Source organism: Oncorhynchus kisutch, linkage group LG14, assembly GCF_002021735.2.
Source record: "Oncorhynchus kisutch isolate 150728-3 linkage group LG14, Okis_V2, whole genome shotgun sequence".
Classification (NCBI taxonomy): Eukaryota; Metazoa; Chordata; class Actinopteri; order Salmoniformes; family Salmonidae; genus Oncorhynchus; species Oncorhynchus kisutch.
In genome coordinates this window covers 36,704,251-36,726,427 of record NC_034187.2, presented here as the reverse complement: position 1 = coordinate 36,726,427, position 22,177 = coordinate 36,704,251, and the positions used below count along the sequence as shown (strand labels likewise).

The 22,177-nt window shown below is 46.8% G+C and overlaps 1 protein-coding gene across 3 annotated transcripts; it reads right to left on the bottom strand.

The window, feature by feature from the left end:
- Window positions 1–471: 471 nt before the first annotated feature.
- On the bottom strand, window positions 472–22,017 carry LOC109903901 (consortin). Of its 3 annotated transcripts, XR_004202779.1 has the most exons (13): window positions 21,885–22,017; window positions 20,063–20,149; window positions 18,788–19,117; window positions 16,987–17,624; window positions 12,691–12,721; window positions 11,777–11,863; window positions 11,264–11,366; window positions 10,616–10,637; window positions 10,397–10,460; window positions 7,582–8,369; window positions 3,841–3,994; window positions 970–3,379; window positions 472–845 (listed from the first exon to the last, which is right to left on the bottom strand). XR_004202779.1 is itself a non-coding variant. In XM_020500910.2 (12 exons), exons 2-12 carry the CDS (start codon window positions 20,070–20,072, stop codon window positions 3,171–3,173), a joined length of 2,436 nt encoding a protein of 811 aa, XP_020356499.2. In that variant the 5' UTR covers window positions 20,073–20,149; window positions 21,885–22,017; the 3' UTR covers window positions 472–3,170. The 3 variants fall into 3 exon arrangements, 2 of the variants coding, with proteins under 2 accessions (XP_020356499.2, XP_020356500.2); XM_020500910.2 differs by having other exon boundaries at window positions 472–3,379; XM_020500911.2 differs by having other exon boundaries at window positions 481–3,379; window positions 20,063–20,146; window positions 21,885–22,009.
- Window positions 22,018–22,177: the final 160 nt, after the last annotated feature.

Genomic DNA, 22,177 nt, shown 5'->3' with positions numbered 1-22,177 from the left:
TACCATTGAAAAATGGTCTTAGTTCCGGTCTGCTTAGAAGTTTGACTGTAAATGAAAAAAATATATACATATATATATATATATATATATATATATATATATATATAATATATTATATATATAAATATAATATAAATATATATAATATATATATTATAATATAAATATATATATAGTATAATATAAATATATATATAGTATAATATAAATATATATATATGTATATACACACACACCACCTTTCTCGTATCACTTTCACCAAACTGAGAACACCAAATTGGTTTCGCCTAAAACGTGTCTTGTCTGCGCAACTGCGGCGCAGCTGTTCAAGGCTGCCTCTAGTGGCTGTTCCCTAAGAGTGTCGTTCAGAAAGAAGTGTTTTGTATCTGGGTTTATCAGACTATTGTGAATGATTAACAATTTAACAGCTGTATGACTAACTTAATGGAACTTTATAACAGTATACAATTGTCAGACCAGTCCCCACAATAAGGTTTATTATTATCAGAGAGAAACAGGTGTTTAAAAGTACCCACCACACAGTAATCCCTCCAGACTGTAAAGACAGATCTAAACCACGATGACAAACATGAAAAAATGAATCTACGATACCCACAACAAGCCAAAACTAGAGAAACAACAGAAAAAGACATGCACATAAAGATTAGATTTGATCGTTTGTTTTCTCTCCCCCTACATTGTGCAGATATATAAATACTTCGGATTCCAAAAGTAAGATAGTCATCTGAACCAGCCAGAGGACGAGTGAAAATAAAATTAAAACAAGGCTGCATCTCAATAGTCTACAGTGGCTTCCTGTCCTCGTCTCCACTCCATCTGCACACCTATGAAAGTACAAGAGACTAAAGTCAATCTCCTGGCATTCTTCCAAGCTAATTAATGAATCTACAGTTTATTGTGCATTTTACAACAGATCTGAATATTATTATATTTTGCTGTTGGTTTCACCGGTCTTGTGTTTTCAGATCAGAGTAAACGAGGTGAGGGAGGAGGGTCAACGGGGAGTGGGAGGAGAGTAGACGAGGAGAGGGAGTAGACGAGGAGAGGGAGGAGAGTAGACGAGGAGAGGAAGGAGAGTAGGTGAGAAGAGGGAGGAGTGGAAGGAGAGTAGACAAGGAGAGGAAGGCACTTGACATGTGGGATGTAGCCTGAGAGTCACTTCCCAGCCTGCGCCATCAAATCATCCACGTCTACAGAACTTTTCCTAACGAAACTAAGACACGCTGACTTTGTGCATTTCCACCAACTGTCACAAAAAAACATTGATTAAATAGACTAGAAGTCCAAAAAAGAAGAAAAAAAGCACAAATAAAAAATGTAAAATGTAAAAAAAAAAATCTATTGAGTCCATTGATCGCAGGAGGTAATGAACTGTAGTAAGACTGATCATGACAATCCCACGATGATGCCCATGAATATTTGACAATAGAGATAAATATATAGGCATGCCTGAGCAGGCCTCCGGAGTGGTGCAGTGGTCTAAGGCACTGCAGTGCTAGCTGTGCCTCTAGAGATTCTGGGTTCGAGTCCAGGCTCTGTCGCAGCCGGCGCACAATTGCCTCAGCGTCGTCCGGGTTAGGGGTGGGTTTGGCCGGCAGGGATGTCCTTGTTCCATCGCGCACTAGCGACTCCCGTGGCAGGCCGGTTGTAGTGCACGCTGACACAGTCGGCAGGGATGTCCTTGTCCCATCGCGCACTAGCGACTCCCGTGGCAGGCCGGGTGTAGTGCACGCTGACACAGTCGGCAGGGATGTCCTTGTCCCATCGCGCACTAGCGACTCCCGTGGCAGGCCGGGTGTAGTGCACGCTGACACAGTCGGCCGGGATGTCCTTGTCCCATCGCGCACTAGCGACTCCCGTGGCAGCCCGGGTGTAGTGCACGCTGACAGTCGGCAGGTGCACTGTGTTTCCTCGACACATTGGTGCAGCTGGCATCCGGGTTAAGCGGGCATTGGTTGGATCGTGTTCGCCTCTCCCGAATTCGTACGGGAGTTGCAGCGATGAAACAAGACTGTAACTACCAATTGGATACCACGAAATTGGGGAGAAAAAGGGTTGACTTTTTTTTTTTTAAGAACGAAAGAACTAAAATAACATTCTTTAACGCACATGATTACAGACATGTATTGCTTTCTTGTCCGTGTTGCATATATCTCTGTCTGACACACACTAAGGGTCATCAAGGGGCCAACGCTACAATCAGGCTGAACTCTCTGTACCCCAAAACAACCCAATAAACAGAAGGGGTAGCAGATTCCCCTATCCACTGATACAGGGTCAGATATTTCATCCCCCTCCTGGTTGAGGATGCGGTTAAGATATGATCTTAGATCTGTGATTCGGGGAAACTTCTATCCTCAGCCCAAAGAAACACCCTACCTACAACATAAAAATACTCAATAGTGAGGAACGTAAAGGAAAGTCAAATCTGTTTCATTACAACAAAACATTCATTATTAGATTATTTTAAAGACATTATTTAATGTTTCTGACCACAGCAGAATTGTTCATATTTTTGAGGTGTAGATGAGATTAAAAATGTCGGCAGTAAACAAAGAGCTGTGCCAGTTTCTGAAATGGCTACACAAGCACTTCCTGTCTGCGCAGTTGAGCAGTTCTGTCCATGCCTGAAGGACCCAGAGGACAGGTCCATGTAGTAGTGAGCAGGTTCAAGGTCAGTGGTAATGAATATTATCCATTCCTCTGGGCTGACTTCGAGTCAGTCCATGTCCAGTAGTGTACATTTGACGTCTATGGGTAGTCCAGTATACTACAGGTCCTAGGTCAGTCCTACTAGTTCTACCAGGCAGCACTGCAGATGTCTTAGGGAACTTTTAGTGTGGATGCAGCCTACCAGTACCACACAGACACACACATCGTTCAATCACTCTCTCCCGCCACACAAACACACTAACTGGCCAGCCAGTAAAGACAGAAAGACTGACAGAGAGAGAGAGAGAGAGAGAGAGAGAGAGAGAGAGAGAGAGATTAAAACAGGGCAGGACATAAAGAGAGACGAGTATATCCACTCTGCAAAACGAGGGAGTTTTCCTCCTCTGTCCCCTTCTTCTCCCCCTCTCCTTTCCTTCCTCCCCTCCCCCTATTTCTCTTCTCCTCCCCCTCTCTTCTCCTCTCCTCTTGGGGGTCAGCTAAGACGCGGGGGTTAGCCAGTTTTGGAGCTGATCCATCCCACGATGCAGCTGTGCGAGGTAGAAGTCAGCGTTACGGGAGAAGTCGGTGCAGACAGTGGACTGGGCGTCGCCTAGGGCACAGTAGAGGGCGGTGCCTCCCAGGCTGATCACCACAGTGACCAGGCAAAGCAGGAAGAGGAGCAGGCAGGAGTCTCCGCCCACCTCGTCTGCAGGAGGGAAAAGGAAACACGTTTAGATGTTTATTCTATTTTATCTGACCTTCATTGAACTGTTTCTTGTCTGGAGAAGGGAGAGGACAGAGGGAAGAGGACAGAGGGAAGAGGACAGAGGGAAGAAGGGAGAGGGAAGAAGGGAGAGGACAGAGGGAAGAGGACAGAGGACAGAGGGAAGAGGACAGAGGGAAGAAGGGAAGAAGGGAGAGGACAGAGGGAAGAAGGGAGAGGACAGAGGGAAGAAGGGAGAGGACAGAGGGAAGAAGGGAGAGGACAGAGGGAAGAAGGGAGAGGACAGAGGGTGACATGGTAAGAATGCAGACAGACACACATAGCAGTATAATACTGTATGTGCACAAACATACACATGCAATTGATCATAACCATTGTTGGGTATACATATACTCACTCACACACACAGACACACACACACACACACACACACACACACTTACCGTGGTCAAAGCCGTCGTCAGGTACTTTGAAACGGACCCTGCGTTTAGCAGGGTGTTTGTATTTGAGTGGGGCCGAGAAGGGAGCAACACACACATCCTCCACACACACACTCCTCCTCTTCAGGATGGACACAAGGCCAGGGACAGGGGTCATCTGGAGGTCAGCGGGACATGGTCAAAAGGTCAGGGCCAGGTCAACTGATTAACATGCACATACTGTACACAATAGACACATACACATTACACATTACATATATATCAATACACACACATACAGTACACCATGCAGTACACACACACACACAGGCAGTAATAGACATAGTATCCCCACTAGGTGTCAGCGTACACTGCCCTCTCATGTCAACCTCAAACCTCTGAGAAACTGGGTGTTTGAGTTGTAAGCCGACTGCAGACGAAGCCGACTGCAGACGAAGCCGACTGCAGACGAAGCCGACTGCAGACGAAGCCGACTGCAGACGAAGCCGACTGCAGACGAAGCCGACTGCAAACGAAGCCGACTGCAAACGAAGCCGACTGCAGACGAAGCCGACTGCAGACGAAGCCGACATCAAACGAAGCCGACTGCAAACGAAGCCGACTGCAGACGAAGCCGACTGCAGACGAAAGTCGGCGAGTGAAGTCGACGGAGGCGCATATGTGACAGCCGAAAGTCGGACTCTGTAGTGGTTTTCCAACACTAAGTCTCAGATCAACATGGCAGTGTCAACATAGCTGCTATTGTTCATAAAAGATTTTATGAATAACTGTAGAAATACAATTTTCTATACCCCTATATCACACACTCACAAACTGAAAACATTAAGTGTGAACAATTAATTGGTTAGAGAGAGGTCTCATATCACTTTCATTTGTAGCTTTAGAATTGAAAACAACTACAGCGACTTGAAGGCGACTTCATCAAAAAAACTGCATGACTTTGATCTCAGGGTTCGTGTAAAGTTCACGCAGTCGACGTATACGCGCAAGTCAGACAGTTATCCCCATAACGCAACACACTTTGAAGGGCAGATTACCAACGATGGTCACCGACTAGACAAAGTAGATCCGCTTGACCACGCCCTATGTCTTAGGTGCTGGTGACCGCTGGTGTCATCTTATCAAGTGACATCGGCTGATGCCATCATATCATCTCATCCAGTGACGTCACCTGGTGACATCACCTCCTTTCTGAACAATCAGCTAGAGAGGCTCAGGTTCACAACATTCGCTTGATCGGTTTCACCCTTCAGTCACACTCTTGCCAGGCCTGACAGAGAGAGAGAGGGAGAGAGGTGAAAACAGAAGATGGAGGAGAGTGGGAACAGGAGGGAGGGGGGGCGGTTGGGAGAGAGAGCATGCCGCTTGCACCGCCAGGGTTGTGGGTTCAATTCCTGGGACCACCCATACGTAAAAATGTATGCGCGCATGACCGTAAGTCGCTTTGGATAAAAGCGTCTGCTAAATGGCATATAAATATGAGAGAGAGAGAAGAAGAGAACGATGAAAAGCCCCTCCAGTTTTTATGAGGTTATTATTGTAGCCTTTCAGAGATCAACTCCACTCTCACCTAAACCATTATGTACAGAGCTCTTCAGTCGTTTGTCATAGTGGCCCAGACCTGACTGGTGGGCATCCCATTCCAATACGGCCACTGCATCGCCAAAGAGGTTTAAATGGCCAAAGTAGCCTTGTGAATCGCGTGCACCCACCCCCTCCTTACCCTCAGTGTGACTCGACGATGTAGCCTTGTGAATCGCGTGCACCCACCCCCTCCTTACCCTCAGTGTGACTCGACGATGTAGCCTTGTGAATCGCGTGCACCCACCCCCTCCTTACCCTCAGTGTGACTCGACGACGGCCTCGTTCCTCTCCCTCGCCAGAAACATACGCAATCTATTACACACCTACACTGAAACGCGCACACCTCTCTCTCCCCACACACACACACACCCAGCTCCATATTTGGCATCCAAGGGCTAATTATGACCTAACATTGTCTGCTTGCTAATTACTGACGCTTACACAAATGTAGGCTTGTAAATGTAGGCTTGGAAATGTAGGCTTATAAATGTAGGCTTGGAAATGTAGGCTTATAAATGTAGGCTCGTAAATGTAGGCTCGGAAATGTAGGCTTGGAAATGTAGGCTTGGAAATGTAGGCTTGGAAATGTAGGCTCGTAAATGTAGGCTTGGAAATGTAGGCTCGTAAATGTAGGCTTGGAAATGTAGTCTTGGAAATGTAGGCTCGTAAATGTAGGCTCGTAAATGTAGGCTTGGAAATGTAGACTCGTAAATGTAGACTTGTAAATGTAGGCTCGTAAATGTAGGCTTGGAAATGTAGGCTCGTAAATGTAGGCTTGGAAATGTAGGCTTGGAAATGTAGGCTCGTAAATGTAGGCTCGTAAATGTAGGCTTGGAAATGTAGACTTGTAAATGTAGGCTTGTGTGCATGTGAAAAGCATAAGGTGTCAGAATCTGCAAAGGCCAGCAGCAGTCGGCAGCGGGAAGGGGGGGAAGCAGGTTTGACTCTTCTGGTTATATTGATCTCTGGCTCCCTATTTGGTCATTTGTGTGTCTTCAGTTTTATTTCAGGGCTTAAAGCATCAGACAAAGTAGCCTACATATAGTTGATTTGATTCAAACATAGGGTATATCTAAATATCGGGACAGCCCTAATTTGTTTATAGTTTTTGGTTTATTATTATTTTTATTTTATTTAACCTTTTTTTAACTAGGCAAGTCAGTTAAGAACAAATTCCTATTTACAATGACGGCCTACCCCGGGCCAAACCCGGACGACGCTGGGCCAATTGTGCACCGCCCTACGGGACTCCCAATCAAGGTATGCTTATAGCTCCCGATATGCGCCCCATTCTCTGTGGTTGAGAACAGGGTGTTTCAGCACTTTGTGAAAGTGCTTGAGCCACGTTAAGAACTTCCCTCTTCCATCCATTTCAGGAAACGGGTAGAACCCGCTCTATATAAGCAAAACAAAAGCAGAAGTTTTCAATTAATTGGCCAATGCACCTTGTGTTGCGCTTACTTAACAGTGACAGCCCATCACATTTTCCCAGAGTGAGAGATGGTCCGTGCCATTGACACACTCATGGTGTGTTCGTAACCAAGTGAGAAGTGTGAATTTACCACATACGACTGGGAGAGATCCACTCGAACGGCCCCTTAAACTGGTAATTACTAGTAGGAAACTCGTCTATCATCCTTGAGCGCCGATGTTGATTACTGAGGTCACCTACGAAGAAAATGGTTTCTATAACAGCACTTTCATCAGTTAAATGTAACAAACCAGTACTTATAATAAGCAATATATCAAAGTGCTTTTTGAACTCTAGAATGTGTTTACAAGGTTGACAGCTGTTTGGCCATTAGCTAATCAGTGTTTCTCAACAATTGAAATCACATAAATGTATCCAACTGGTATTTATGACTTCACAACTGGTAAATTCCAACCTCCCACATGGTTACAATCGCAGCATCAGAGTAGAAACTTGAAAGGCCCAACATAAATATCCAATCACAACAGGCAATGCAAGGAACATTGTGAATGCTGAACATTCTGAATGGCATTTCATTTTCCAGCTATACCGAAACCGAACTGTGACTGCAATATGCACCGAACTGCAATATGTACCAAAACTGTGCAATTACATCTCTCTATAAGTGTCAACGTGTGTTTGTGTGTGTGTCATAAAACTTCAGTCCACACACAGTCTCTCCCACTCACCTCCTCCACTGTAATGCGTTTGGCCAGGTCGTCCAGAGAAGCCACCCGGTCTCTGATAGTCTCCACCATGTCCACTCCAAACATATCATACTCCTCTTCGCGCAGCTGGGCCTCCTCGCGCAGCTGGGCCTCCTCGCGCAGCTGGGCCTCCTCGCGCAGCTGGGCCTCCTCGCGCAGCTGGGCCTCCTCGCGCAGCTGGGCCTCCTCGCGCAGCTGGGCCTCCTCGCGCAGCTGGGCCTCCTCGCGCAGCTGGGCCTCCTCGCGCAGCTGGGCCTCCTCGCGCAGCTGGGCCTCCTCGCGCAGCTGGGCCTCCTCCAGTGTGAGCTGCTCCTTCACTGCTAAGGCTGAGATCTCCTCTAGAGGAGCTTTTAAACAATCAACACCATCTCTCTTCTCCTCTTTCTCCTCTTCCTCTAATGCCAAGGCCTCCTCTGCCTCTTCCACCTCCTCCTGTTTTTCCTCTCCTCCCTGCTGCTCCTCATGCTTGGGTTGGCTCATTTCCCCATCCGTAGGGCGGTCCGGCGTAGTGCAACCCTCCTGAGTGGTGTGTTCCATCTCACTCTCCGTCTGCTGACCCGTTCCCTCGCTCCGAGAGTCTGTGAATTCAGCCCTCCCAATCCCCTGGGAGTCTCTGCAGTTCTGTGCCACACCCAGAGCTGCACAGTCATTGGAGCTGAGGCTGTCCTTCAGGGCTCCGGCTGATTTTATTGGGTTGATGCTCTGGGAGAGGGTGGAGTCTGTTCCTCTCTGGTCCTCCTCCATCCCCAACAAACACTCAAATAACCGAACTAGGAGAGCAAGAGACAGAGACACAGAGAGAGAGGAAGACAGAGACACAAAAAGAGAGAGAGACATACAGAGGGAAGAAATGTTACAATAGACATAACACTACAACAGCCCTTGACACCCCCCCCCCCTCCCCACAACCCTTTAACTTCTCTACCCAGGCACTCCCTTTAGAGTCCTGTAGGCATCAACAACCTCCCAGTAACACTGGTCTCCAGCAGAGTCCACTGTCTAATCTACATTAAAAAGAGGGAATCACTGTTCCTCAATATCCTCAAAAACACCTCCCAGATCTCCTAACTCAATTATTCACAACACTCTCCTCTTTACCCTTTAGCTGCTGTTTTATAGGGAACTTGATGTCCCCGGAACACATATCCTGTCTACTCTCTCATCCACTACAGAGACACATGCACACATCACTGTTAAACACAAACGGAAACAGACTGAGGACAAGGTGTCCCTCGGGTCCAAATATTTATTCAATGTGAGATTATTTATCAGATAAGTGTCATTTAACAGGGGAGACAGAGTTGTACTCTCCTCGCAGAGACAGAGTTGTACTCTCCTCGCAGAGACAGAGTTGTACTCTCCTCGCAGAGACAGAGTTGTACTCTCCTCGCAGAGACAGAGTTGTACTCTCCTCGCAGAGACAGAGTTGTACTCTCCTCGCAGAGACAGAGTTGTACTCTCCTCGCAGAGACAGAGTTGTACTCTCCTCGCAGAGACAGAGTTGTACTCTCCTCGCAGAGACAGAGTTGTACTCTCCTCGCAGAGACAGAGTTGTACTCTCCTCGCAGAGACAGAGTTGTACTCTCCTCGCAGAGACAGAGTTGTACTCTCCTCTCAGAGACAGAGTTGTACTCTCCTCTCAGAGACAGAGTTGTACTCTCCTCTCAGAGACAGAGTTGTACTCTCCTCTCAGAGACATAGTTATACTCTCCTCTCAGAGACATAGTTATACTCTCCTCACGCCTCCGGAACACTGACACTGAGAGCGCCCTAACTTAACATACTGTCATCTCAGTGTGTGTGTGTGTAGTCACGCCTCGGTTGTGAAAGTGAAACCAGGCCATGGCAGAACACAGTGCCCTGTGTCTTTGTGCACAGACAACACACACCTTGGTGTATGTGCGGGTGTGTGTGTGTGTGTGTATACAGTTAGGTAACACACACCCTTGGCTCCCCGGAGCTCTGCTTCAGTTCATCAATAACCCAAGTCCCAGACCAGGGGACCTCTCCTAACACACACAAGGTGATGGAATGTATCTAAGGTGTTTCCAGGTAACAGGGTGGGGGGAGGGAGGGAAGAGAGAGCAAGAGAGAGAGAGAGCGAGAGAGAGCAAGAGAGAGAGAGAGCGAGAGAGAGCAAGAGAGAGAGAGAGCGAGCGAGCAAGAGAGCGAGCTAAAGAGAGAGCAAGAGAGAGAGAGAGCAAGCTAAGAGAGAGAGCGAGCGAGAGAGAGAGAGCAAGAGAGAGAGAGAGAGCAAGAGAGAGAGAGAGAGAGCGCGAGCAAGAGATTGAGCTAGAGAGAGCGCGAGAGAGAGAGCAAGCAAGAGAGCGAGCTAAAGAGAGCGAGCAAGAGAGAGAGAGCGAGCAAGAGAGAGAGAGCAAAGGCGCGAGCTAGAGAGAGAGAGAGAGCGAGCTAGAGAGAGAGAGAGAGAGCTAGAGAGCAAGCTAGAGAGCGAGCTAGAGAGAGAGAGCGAGCTAGAGAGAGAGACAGAGCTAGAGAGAGAGAGCGAGCTAGAGAGAGAGAGCGAGCTAGAGAGAGAGAGCGAGCTAGAGAGAGAGAGCTAGAGAGAGAGTGAGCTAGAGAGAGCGAGGGCAAGAGAAAGATAGAAAGAGAGATAGATAGAGAGAGCAGAGGAGGGGAAGAGTTCTAAATGTCCTCTTTAATAATTGACAGGTCAGCTGCCTGTCTCCGGAAGCAATAGGCAGACCGGCTCACGTCTCAAAACATTGCAGAGCGACAGACATACAGTAATCCTGCACTGATAAACTCCTGCTTCCTCAACCACACACACACTTACCTGAGCGGCATGCAGGCAGTCTGTCCTCACCACGAACAGGACTCTCCAGCACAGAGTCCACAGTCTCACACACGCACAAACAGAGGGGAGAGCAGAGTGAATACAGCATCAACAAATGACCATTCAAACTAGCCCGAGCAAAGTTCTGAATACTGTGTAATGCTAGACAGAGGGTCTCTACAATGCCATCATGTCAATCAAGCACAGAGTATCTCTTACCTTCTCTTCTCCAGGACTGGGTCTGAGAGAGAGAGAGACACAGAGACAGAGAGAGAGAGAGAGAGAGAGAGAGAGATGGAGGGGGTGCAAAGGCAGTTAGTGCTGTCACTTTCGTCCTCCGTGATTGAAGGAAGGTCTCTGCCTAGCTAAGGCTAAGATAGGTGGCCCTGCTCTCTCCCAGGGAATCTAATATTAGCGCCGCACATTTCCCTAGCTATTTCAGCATGTGTGTGTGCGCTGTGTGTGTGTGTGTGTGTGGTGTCTGAAACTCTAGCATCGCTGTAGCTCAAATTACTGAAAGTGCAGCAACAGCAAAGGGCCATATGTTTAAACCATCACGCTGTATGTGTACACACACACACACACACACACACACACACACACACACACACACACACACACACACACACACACAAACCACCTCGGAGAGAGCACAGGTGTGTCAATGTACATCACTGCACAGCTTCTCAAGGTTTCCCATTAATTAGAAAATGAGTTAAAAAGGTGGTATTTCCTTGTTAAACTGCAACCTTTTCCTGTGCTGAGCTGTAAAGGACCACATCTAAAACACCCACTTCACAGACACACACACACACACACAACTAGACACACGCATGCGCTCACACGGACACACAGGTGCAGCCTCACCGTTGGTGTGTCGTGCAGATGTGTGTGAGTATGTCCAGCTGCTGTGCAGTCAGGTCAGTCTCACTGTTCCTCTCCCCCCGACCGTCTGCCCTGCATCGCCTCTCTGGAACAGCAGAAGGGTCGAGGACACGGCACAAACACACCCAAAGAGAGAAGGGAGCGAGAGAAGGGTTGAGGGTGAGAGAAAGGGTGGGATGCATAATGAGACTTCCAATGGCTGAACAGAGAGAGCGAGAGAGAGAGACAGAGCGAGAGAGACAGAGACAGAGTGAGAGAGAGAGACAGAGCGAGAGTGAGAGAGAGACAGAGTGAGAGAGAGAGTGAGAGAGAGAGACAGAGCGAGAGACAGAGCGAGAGAGAGAGAGAGAGAGAGAGAGAGAGAGAGAGAGAGAGAAAGAGACAGAGCGAGAGAGAGAGAGAGAGAGAGAAAGAGAGAGAGAGCGAGAGAGACAGAGCGAGAGAGACAGAGCGAGAGAGACAGAGCGAGAGAGAGAGAGAGAGAAAGAGAGTTACCCCACTGTTCCTGCAGTGCTGTCAGGTTGTTTAGTAGTCGCTGGTGGTAGAGTCTCTCTAGCTGAACACACCACACTGCTCGCTCATCTGGTCCACGCAGGGTTAAGAAAACACACACACCCCCCTACATCCTTCAGTGATCCAGTCAGCGTTTGATTTGTTTAATTATTATTTTCTATTTCACTAGGCAAGTCAGTTAAGAACAAATTCTTATTTACAATGACGGCCTAGGAACAGCGGGTTAAACTGCCTTGTTCAGGCGCAGAACGACAGTTTTTTTACCTTGTCAGCTCGGGGATTTCGATCCAGCAGCCTTTCGGTTACTAGTCCAACGCTCTAACCACTAGGCTACATGGTGCCCCAGACACAGTGAAAGCTGGGGAGGGGGGTGAACGGGAGTACTCTCTACTATTAAGGAGAAGTCCACACAGGGTTTAAAGCACCTACTGTCCTGTATAGGGACTGTAGCTGGCTCGGGATGGGTCCCACACAGAGCAGTGTACTGGAGAGATCCCACGTGTTACAGAGGGATTGTGTTAGCCACCGTCATCCATAAACATGAGTCCTCCTCTCTTTCAACAGGCACTGAGGCGCTCTGTATAAAGCCCACAGCTTTGCTGAAACAAGCCACACACACACACACACACACCGTCTGTAGTGGTCGTGGCTGAATGAAGACTAAAACAAAGAGGACAATGATAAGATCAAATCCAAACAGTGCAGCTGGAATGTCGTGGAATGTTTCAACTAGAACACAGTGTTCACCTGAGAGTTAGAATGAACCGGAGAGCGCTGTAGTTTCACTGGAAAGACATGAGACATGAGCTGACTGATAAGGATACAATCTTCCTAGACTTAGCAGGACATAACACACCTGTTCAGTACCTCTCACACACACAAAGTAATAAGGATACAATCTTCCTGGAGGACAAAGGCCTCGGCTACCTGAAGAGATGGAGGCAGAGTGGAAAGTGTTAAAGGACAACATTCATTTACATTCTATTCACCCAGAGCAACTAAAGAGTGTATTCCACCAAGAAAGACAAATGCCACCATCAATAGTTAAAACATCTTACAGGCCTAATACTGAAATGACACTTAAAACTACGTCTCGTATAACTTTGACCCCCAGACAGAACAAGCCCAGGTAGCATGAGACGTTTACCTGAATCACAACACTGATACCCCAAAACCCCTACTTAAGAAGAGTGAAGAAGATAAACACACACAAACACAGTGGAAAAGCACGAGAAACACGGCTAGTCCCTGCGAGCACAGCGGAAAACACAGGAACTAAATGGAGAGTCTTTCAATTCCTCCTTGATCACAGCTGCATTGACGAGCTCCACAACGGGCCTGACGCAGCAGCAGCGGTGTGTCCGTGGGTGCGTGTTTAACAAACGGACTCTTGCGACTGTTTTTTTTTATCGTTCTCCTGCTGACTGAAGAGGACAAAAACGGGAGAGAGAGAGAGAGAGAACAGCCCCGTGTGTGAAAGTTCGTCAGAGAGAGAGACAGAGAGAAGGGGAGACAGAGAGAGAGAGAGAATAGGAGCATTTGTAAGTGAAAGATAGAGCAGAAGCGCGGTAATAACCCACTGGCCTCTCTCGCACACTCTTTCACACAGACTCTATCCTTCTCCATTGTTGCAAGCTCCCCTACATTTACATAAATATGAATTGCTCACTTCGCTTGCTTGTGGTGGGTGTTTAAGAGAGAGAGAGCGACAGGGAGGGAGAGAGGGAGAAATAGAGAGCGAATGAGGGAGGCAGTGAGAGAGAAAGGAAATAGGCTTTAACCATTCTGCTGCCTTGCTGTCCTGAGGCACTGGGCTATTTATAAGGCTTTCTCTAAACAGTTAAACTGTTTAAAAAGTTTCACCACATTACAGCAGTGTAAATGTGCTCTTTTTACCCCTAAAAAACAGATGCTCTGACAGAGGTCGACTGACCGAAAGCATAGCATTACAATTAAATAAATGAGCATCTGACTGGAAGTGTGCAGAGACTTCTTCATGTTGCCACTCTAAGACAAGAGAAAAGTAGACTCACTCATGTGCTAAATGTTTCAATAGGAAGTTTAACAGTATCAAATGTAATCTCTTCCTAGAGAGCTCCCCCTTAAAACTCAACCAGGGGAGACATAACAAACTCTCATTCTATCCTTATAAGGGCTGGCTCAGGTTGGTCAGAACTCCCGGGGTTGCTAAGCGCTATCTGGCTAGCGACCCATCAGATTAGGGAGGTGAACAGATGCGAGTTGGTTACTCTAGAGGTTTGTTGAGTGAGGTGAAACATTCAGAGCGTTTCAGAAAGAAAATTAATAGAGCTGACACGATTCCCTGTTCTACCCAACAGATAACCATGGCCCAATCCCACATGACCTCCTAGACAAGGGTTCCCCAACTGGAGTCCCACGGTCCTGCAGTTTGTCCTGCAGGTGATTTTATTCGGCCCCCCAAGTTTGTGTGTTTTGGGGACATAAAAGGCTGTAAAAACACCAGCAAATCAGCTCCAAGTGAATTGAATTTTGGAAATCTGTTCCAAAGTATTCCAACAGGGTCGCGAGAGAAAGCCAAATTAAATGAAAAGGGCACTTGGTTGATAGAAGTGGGTTTATGTCAGTAACCCCTGGTAGCTGCTAGATGAGGTTGTAATAAACAGAGTGGTTTCGGTTTTCCTCCTACACATGTGACTTTTGAACTGTTTCAGCTACAAAATATTATGACCTCGTCAATGAAAGCTACTACTCTCAGGAACACTTATGTGTCTTCTACACACAAGACCAGGCACTAAATCAGATTGGGGAGGGGGGGGGACGACATCAGTAGCTAGGTTTCCATCCAATTTGCAAATGATTTTCATGCAAATATTCTCAAATCTGCATAAAATAATATGCGAATTTTCCCACCAAAGATGTTTCCATCAAACTGACTTTTTACGGATAAAAGGCTATGCATGATGACGTAGGGCACACAAAAATTACCTTTACTGTTAAATTCCCATGCACCGAATAAAAAATACAAGTTAAATGGATTTCCATCCAATTTGCAAATGATTTTCATGCAAATATTCTCAAATCTGCATAAAATAATATGCGAATTTTCCCACCAAAGATGTTTCCATCAAACTGACTTTTTACGGATAAAAGGCTATGCATGATGACGTAGGGCACACAAAAATTACCTTTACTATTAAATTCCCATGCACCGAATGAAAAATACAAGTTAAATGGATTTCCGTCGCGTTTTCAACTCTACTGATTGTTTTGTCACAAAACCTGTTGCGTTATGTAGCAAATCGGCCCACTCTGGTCTTGGAACATGCGCTCTAGCCAACCGCTGACAGATACGGTGTGGGTAGGCTACCTACATTATATTTGTCAAACGGCAGCCAAGCATCAATCTTCACGTCACCAGAATAAGACGCTAAATATTTATTGGAAAGTAGCATCAAGCTCATCACCTTGCACATTAACCACCCTGTGAAGTTCATCATAACTTATTTCATCGGTAGCCTAATAAACTGCTTGATTTCCCGAGTCGTAGTGGGAGGACCACACAACATATCATCGCGTGACTCCAAGTTTACTTCAATATGATTGATGGTTATAATATCAATATTTGCACATAAAGGAGTTTCTATCGCTATTTCTCGCATAATTAATTTTACCAACACAAAATGGATCCCACCAATGTCGAACGGTCAACTTGTCTGTCGGCATTTATAAAATTTGTTCGGGCATTTCATGTCTCATGTGTCGGGTAATTCATCCGCATTAAATGGTTGGATGGGAACATGGTTAGTGATGATGTTCTCTTCTACACAAAAGAGCATACAAAATGATTGCCTGATGAGCTTCTGAACTTCCCAAAACCTTTCTGATGCATTTCAGTCACCTCAAACCATACTTCCTTCAGATTGAAATTCAAATCAGATTGATTGTCCAAAGGACTGCCAGACTGATTTGTAATAGCCCAATATTTATTTATTTATTATTACATCTCTTTCTTCACATGGTGGGGTTGCAAAAGTTTTCCATAAAATGGGGTTGCGGGCCACAACGGTTTGGGAGCCCCTGTTGTAAACAAACATAAGCAAGGTTTGAAATGATTAGGTTTTAGTCAAATATTATATCCGTTTGGGCTTATTGCGGCCAATTTGCGGTCTACAAATGATTTGTAATTCAGTTCCAGCCCCCTGACCCGCAAAGAAGAACGGGAGAAACTCCCCAAATACAGGTGTGCCAAGCTTGTAGCGTCATACCCAAGACGACTCGAGTAAATCCCTGCCAAAGGTGCTTCAACAAAGTACTGAGTAATACTTATGGAAATTTGATATTTCCGTTTGTTTTTTTATTTGCACAAATTTCTAAGCCTGCTTTTGCTTTGTCTTTATGCGGTGTTGTGTGTAGAGTTACGAGTGAAACAATGTAATACATTTTAGAATAAGGCTGTAATGTAACAAAATGTGAAAAAAGTCAAGGGGTCTGAATTTTTTCCCAGAATGCACTGTAATATTGACACATTTTTAGAGAACCCTAACACAGTTTGATTTGGCTTTCCTTTTACACGTCCTCTGAAACTCTCTGCCACCCCTTTGGGGAGGTGCGCATCACTTAGAAAGCCTGCAGGATGGTGAAACTTTCACCTAGCCTATCAGAGGGAAAGTTGGAGCTATTACCATATTGATTGCCCAGCAAAGCCTCTCAGATCTGTGCATAGGGTCCAGGGGTCCATTTGGGATTGGGACCGGTCTGTTCTGAACAATACATTTCTATCTGAATTTTGTGTAACGTTGCACCTTCCTGAACACGCCCCAGGATGTGTTTGAAGAAGGTAGGGAGTAGACAGAGAGGCTGAGGTGATGATCAGACATGACAACAGTGCCCCCTACTGGTGGAGATGGGAATATACACTTTGCACTTCACTTCATGCAGAGTTCTGTGGTGAAGCTGTGTATCACAATGACAGGGATTCTACCACACCCAGTCACACCTGACAGCCCTGTAATGGCTATGTGGCTGTGTGTGTGGCTGTGTGCGTGTGTGTGTGTGTGTGTGTGTGTGTTCGTTCAGTCAGTCTGGTAAACAGAATCACAGCTCACCACACGTAGAGGGAACCACGCCTGGCTGTCAGAGGAACGTTCACTTGAGAACAGCGCAGGCAGGTAGAAATACCATATATAGAATGGAGAGGGAGGGGCACACACCTGATGGAGGTACTGAGGCAGGTGGGAGTGATCTCCCCGCTCCCCTAACTCCTTTAAGGTGGCCAGGAGGGCAGGGCTAGGGATAGGCTCTGCAGTGGCGGTGGTAGGTCCTGTGGTAGAAATGGTGGGTCCTGTGGTGCAGGTGGGGCCTGTGGTGCAGGTGGTGGGTCCTGTGGTGCAGGTGGTAGGTCCTGTGGTGCAGGTGGGGCCTGTGGTGGGGCCTGGGGTGGAAATGGTAGGTCCTGTGGTGCAGGTGCGGTCTGTGGTGGAGGTGGTGGGGCCTGTGGTGGAAATTGTGGGTCCTGTGGTGCAGGTGGGGCCTGTGGTGGAGGTGGTAGGCCCGGTGGTGCAGGTGGGGCTTGTGGTGGAGGTGGTAGGTTCTGTGGTGCAGGTGGGACTTGTGGTGGAGGTGGTAGGTTCTGTGGTGCAGGTGGGGCCAGTGGTGGAGGTGGTAGGTCCTGTGGTGCAGGTGGGGCTTGAGGTGGTAGGTTCTGAACTGGAGGTAGTGGGTCCTGTGGTGGAGGTGTGTGTCTCGCCCGCAGGGTCACTGTAGCAGGGTTCGTCTGGACTTGTTGCTTGGGAGCTGATGGGATCTGTAGTCTCTGGAGACACAGTGGGCCGGAGCGCTACCGGACTGCCTACAGAGTGAGAGAGAGAAAAGAGAGAGCACTGCACATCAAACATCAACGTTAAACTGTTATAAAAGTCTGAAACCAGATAGAGTAGCAGTGAAAAGCGAGATTGAGCAAATCCTCTACCTACTTCAGCTTGGCATTAACGACTACACACACTCTCGCTAAGTACTTTCCCTTTGTGTTTCTGTGCTGTGGAAGCCATACGGCCCATTTGAGCAATTCCACGTCCTGACAAGTCAATAAATCCTTTATGATCCCATGGTGGGAAATGCATTTGGTAGCTGGGAACATAACATACATAGTATAATGCATCATTGAGCACTTGAACCGACACACACACAGTTCAGACACCATACACAAACGAGGTCTTGCTCAGAGAGTGTGTGTATTGGGACAGTTCAGACACCATACACAAACGAGGTCTTGCTCAGAGAGTGTGTGTATTGGGACAGTTCAGACACCATACACAAACAAGGTCTTGCTCAGAGAGTGTGTGTATTGGGACAGTTCAGACACCATACATAAACGAGGTCTTGCTCAGAGAGTGTGTGCATTGGGACAGTTCACACACCATACCCAAAAGACAATGAGATAGACAGCTTCAGATCCTCAAACTCATCTCAACCACTTTCTTCCCTCCTCCTCTCCTTTCTTCTCCCCGACTTTCTACTAATCTCTTCTATCTATCCACCTCTTCTTTTCCTTCTGTCCCCCTCCTTGCTGTACCCTTTCTCCTTTACCTCTCCCCCTCTCCGACTGTAGCTGATGTGGTTGCTCGGACATCAACAGGTGTGATAAATTGGGTGAGACCCGGTCTGTATGCTACAAATCTGATCCGCTGAACAGTTAACAGGGTTAGCACGCACACACACAAGTCCAGCCAATTGACTAACCCAGACTTTCAACTATGGCCACAAGCACACAGTTTAATGAATAGAATTGACTGGTCCTCTGCCTCCTCCTGATCAATGGTACCCAACCAAATAAAACAGAAAATAAGTAAAGGTGATATATTTCTAGAAACCCCAAAATATATTTTTATATCTATATCCCAAGCTGTCTCAGTGTGTGTGTGTGTGTGTGTGTGTGTGTGTGTGTGTGTGTGTGTGTGTGTGTGTGTGTGTGTGTGTGTGTGTGTGTGTGTGTGTGTGTGTGTGTCACCTTACCTGTGTCTGAGAAGGAACAGTCAGTCATAGGAGTGTCGGGTGATTGGCCGTGAGTCACGCTGCTGTCCTCCTCCTCTTCTTCCACAATCACATCATCCTCATTCCAGTCTTCCTCTCCCTTCACCGTTCTACCTTCCTCCTCCTCTTCCTCTACATTGTTGTTTAAAGAGTTCTGTTGGATGAAGTCTCGTCCAACCCTCTGACCATCCTCTAGTTGAGTCTGCGTCCGGTTCTGGTTTTGGTTCTGATTTGGTTCCGAGGGGTCTGATTGGTTGCGGTGGAGGTCAACCCCACCCTCAGACACTACTGGCCCCTCCCTCTCACACTGACCTGGGAGCAGATAGAGAGAGATTAGACAAGAGCTTCTGTTGTTGTCATTACACACGGCAGGAGATTCTAATCTGCTCCGTAGGCGCTCATGACGACCTGAGAGAATTAAGGTATAAGCAATACGGGTTTAGCTCCATCTTACCATTCAGATATACTTTCACCATGGCTGAGTCCCAATTCTTCACCCTTCTTCCAGAATGTGCATTTGCACACTTTCATGCATGGGTTTTTACAATGGTAGAAACTCCGTCCGGTCAACACTAATCCCAAGCTTTTAAATCAATGACCGGCAGGAAGAATGTGGAGAATCGGGACGTAGCACATATTTCACCTCTCTCTCACCCTGCCTCCACTAATAATAATCATAAATTGAATTTGTAACACACTTTTCATTGAAAGCCAATCTCAATTTGCTGCAGTGAGTGAATGAAAATAAGTCGTAGACAGAATAAGGGCACAACAAGACCGGGCAACTGACACAAAGAACACAACTGACGCTACAAGGAACAAGGACAACAAGGCTATAACACAGCTATTACTAACAGAAGGCCTTCCTAAAGAGAAGGGTTTAAGGCCCGTTTTAAAGGAGCCCAGAGTCTGTGGCGCCTTCAGGTGGTCTGGGATTGCATTGGGGGTGGGGGGGTGTTAGGTGGGGGGTGGTGGGGGGGGGGGGGGGGGTCGAGCAGAAAGACAGATCTTCCATGAAGCGGAGCTTAGTCCTGGGGGTGTGGAAGAGCAGGCTATCGCTCAATCTGAGGTTGCGGGCGGGGCTATGGGATACGAGAAGATATTTGAGGTATGGAGGGGCCATGGATGTACTGGAATGTCAGCGGGAGATTTTTTAATTCAATTCTGAATGAAACGGGGATCCCTCTTCTATTACTTCCCAGTCACCCTCATCCAATGGTCTCCCCTACCTCTTCCCTTCCTCTCTCTCCTCCTTACCATCTTCCATGGGTCTTCTCCTCCGTGACCTCTCAGCATGAAGGTCAGCAACTCCCCCTGCCACGCTTACCAGACACAGCCCTCCTACTGACGAGAGAGAGAGAGAAAGAGAGAGAAAGAGAGAGAGTGTAAGGCAATAGAAAACAAGTCTATCGGCATTCCTACAAGTGTCAAACCATGAATATTTACACACACACACAACACACACACACACTCCCCTATTTAGGCCTAAAAGTGCCTCCGTGGAGTAGTGTTGTCCTGGTTCTCTCCAGCAGAAGGCTAATTGCTCCTGTTAGCTCTTAGTGACTATTAGGTCAAAAAGAGAGCACTTATCCCTATGGTCCCCCTTCAGAGCACAGTAGGGTTAGGCCCATAGAAATAGACTTCATAGAATGGACGTTTCCCCTGAGAATTACAGTACATGGAACATGGAGAATTTAACAGAGCAGCAAGGCAGGTGTGGTGGTTTATGCAACGCCTACCTCTATATATGTGTGTGTGTGTGTTTGGGGGGGGGGGGGGGCATGTTGATGCCAGCTGAACTTGGCAACTGTTACTACTTGCAATCTCGCTCTGTTACTCTTGCCCCCCCCCCCCCTTTCTATCCAGAGCTCGCCCTCTCCCTTTTCACTCTCTCCGTCTTCCTTTCCCCTCCCCGTCTCCATCATCACATCTCTCTGTGTCTTTGTCTTTGTTCTCTTCCAGGGTGTCCATAAATAATGAAGTACATAGACAGGGGGGGATACACACACGGGCCTACGAGGCAGTAGCTTAGTCCATCTCACGTGAGAGAAGAATGGGTTAAAAAACAGCAACATACACAAACACATTTATCAATCCAGAGCCAACTCAACTGACAAAAACACACAAGTAACAACATGCACAGTCTAGCACTCACAATTAGGCAAATTCACACACAGGGAGTACGTTCCAGAAAAACTAGCCTAACAGCACACAGCAACACACACACTATGCAGCAGAGAAATAGAGGGCTGTTCAGGTGACTCATCTGAATCTAATAAGAGCCCCTCCATGTCATCTCTACAGCTGCTACATGTGTATCTGAGGGCCTACCTGGAGGATATTAGATAGTGACATATGTGTTCCTCTCATAGAATGAAACTACTACACTGTTCTCACCCAGGGGTCAGGGTCTTCCCTCTGACACATTCAATCACTTTGCTAATGTGACGTATGTACCTAGCTGCCAGATGAGGATGGTGACAAACACCATACGGTCATTAAATCAGATGTTTTTTTTGTAGTCAGAACCTCTGGGCACGACACTTAGCTACCAATCAGTCAGATAAGATTCTAATAAACACATATTGGGAAAATTGGCGTTGCCGCTAAGGTTACAATACTGTCCCTGCAAATGCGAGCTAATGTTACGCCGATGCGATACGCTGGAGCTGCTTTTAGCTCGTGTGGTGTCAGTGATTCGTTTTCTTCACTGGCTTGTCAATGGGTTTGATTAACTGGCTAGCATAGCAAGTTAACAGCTAGCCTAACGTTACCTACCTACCGCTGTCTGTTTTGCTGCTTGAAGCTAACGCTACTGTGTCTACTGGCTAGCAAGGTCCTGTGTTTTGTCAAAATCGATATGTATTATGATTTTATTTCTTTAAATGATACCCGAAAACATGCGTACTATGAATGTTTAACACACGGTTGGATCATGTTGATCTAGCTGTCACCTAGCTAATTTACACATCTGGCTGGCTGTCAAGCTAACGTTAGCGCTTTTTACATCTGGCTTTTGCGGCGCGCTGTGATGCAAGTTGTCGCCTTCTAGTACACGGCAATAACTGGTGGTACTTACGATGTAATTAATTTCGTGTCTTGTATCCAGTACGCAGGGTGCTGAACCGAACATTGACCGACTGATGTTGCAGATTTCTCTTCCTGAGACCGATCCAAACAAAATGACGTAACTGTCGTACGGTAATGAGGAAACCTTCAAAATAAACGCCCGCATTTCAGAACCTTGCAATGTGGATAACGCATTCAACTGATACAGAATTTGAATCAATGGTCGATTTAATTGTACCAACAAAAACATGCAATAAGTATTTTTTTTTTTTTTTTAACAATAATGAAAAAATACCCTGGTTG

Coding starts and splice junctions, on each gene's coding strand:
- LOC109903901 (XM_020500910.2), bottom strand. Junction 8,370..10,396: donor ACTGCCTGCATGCCGCTCAG/GTAAGTGTGTGT, acceptor TTGCTCTCCTAG/TTCGGTTATTTGAGTGTTTG. Junction 3,380..3,840: donor TGACGACGGCTTTGACCACG/GTAAGTGTGTGT, acceptor TCCCTCCTGCAG/ACGAGGTGGGCGGAGACTCC.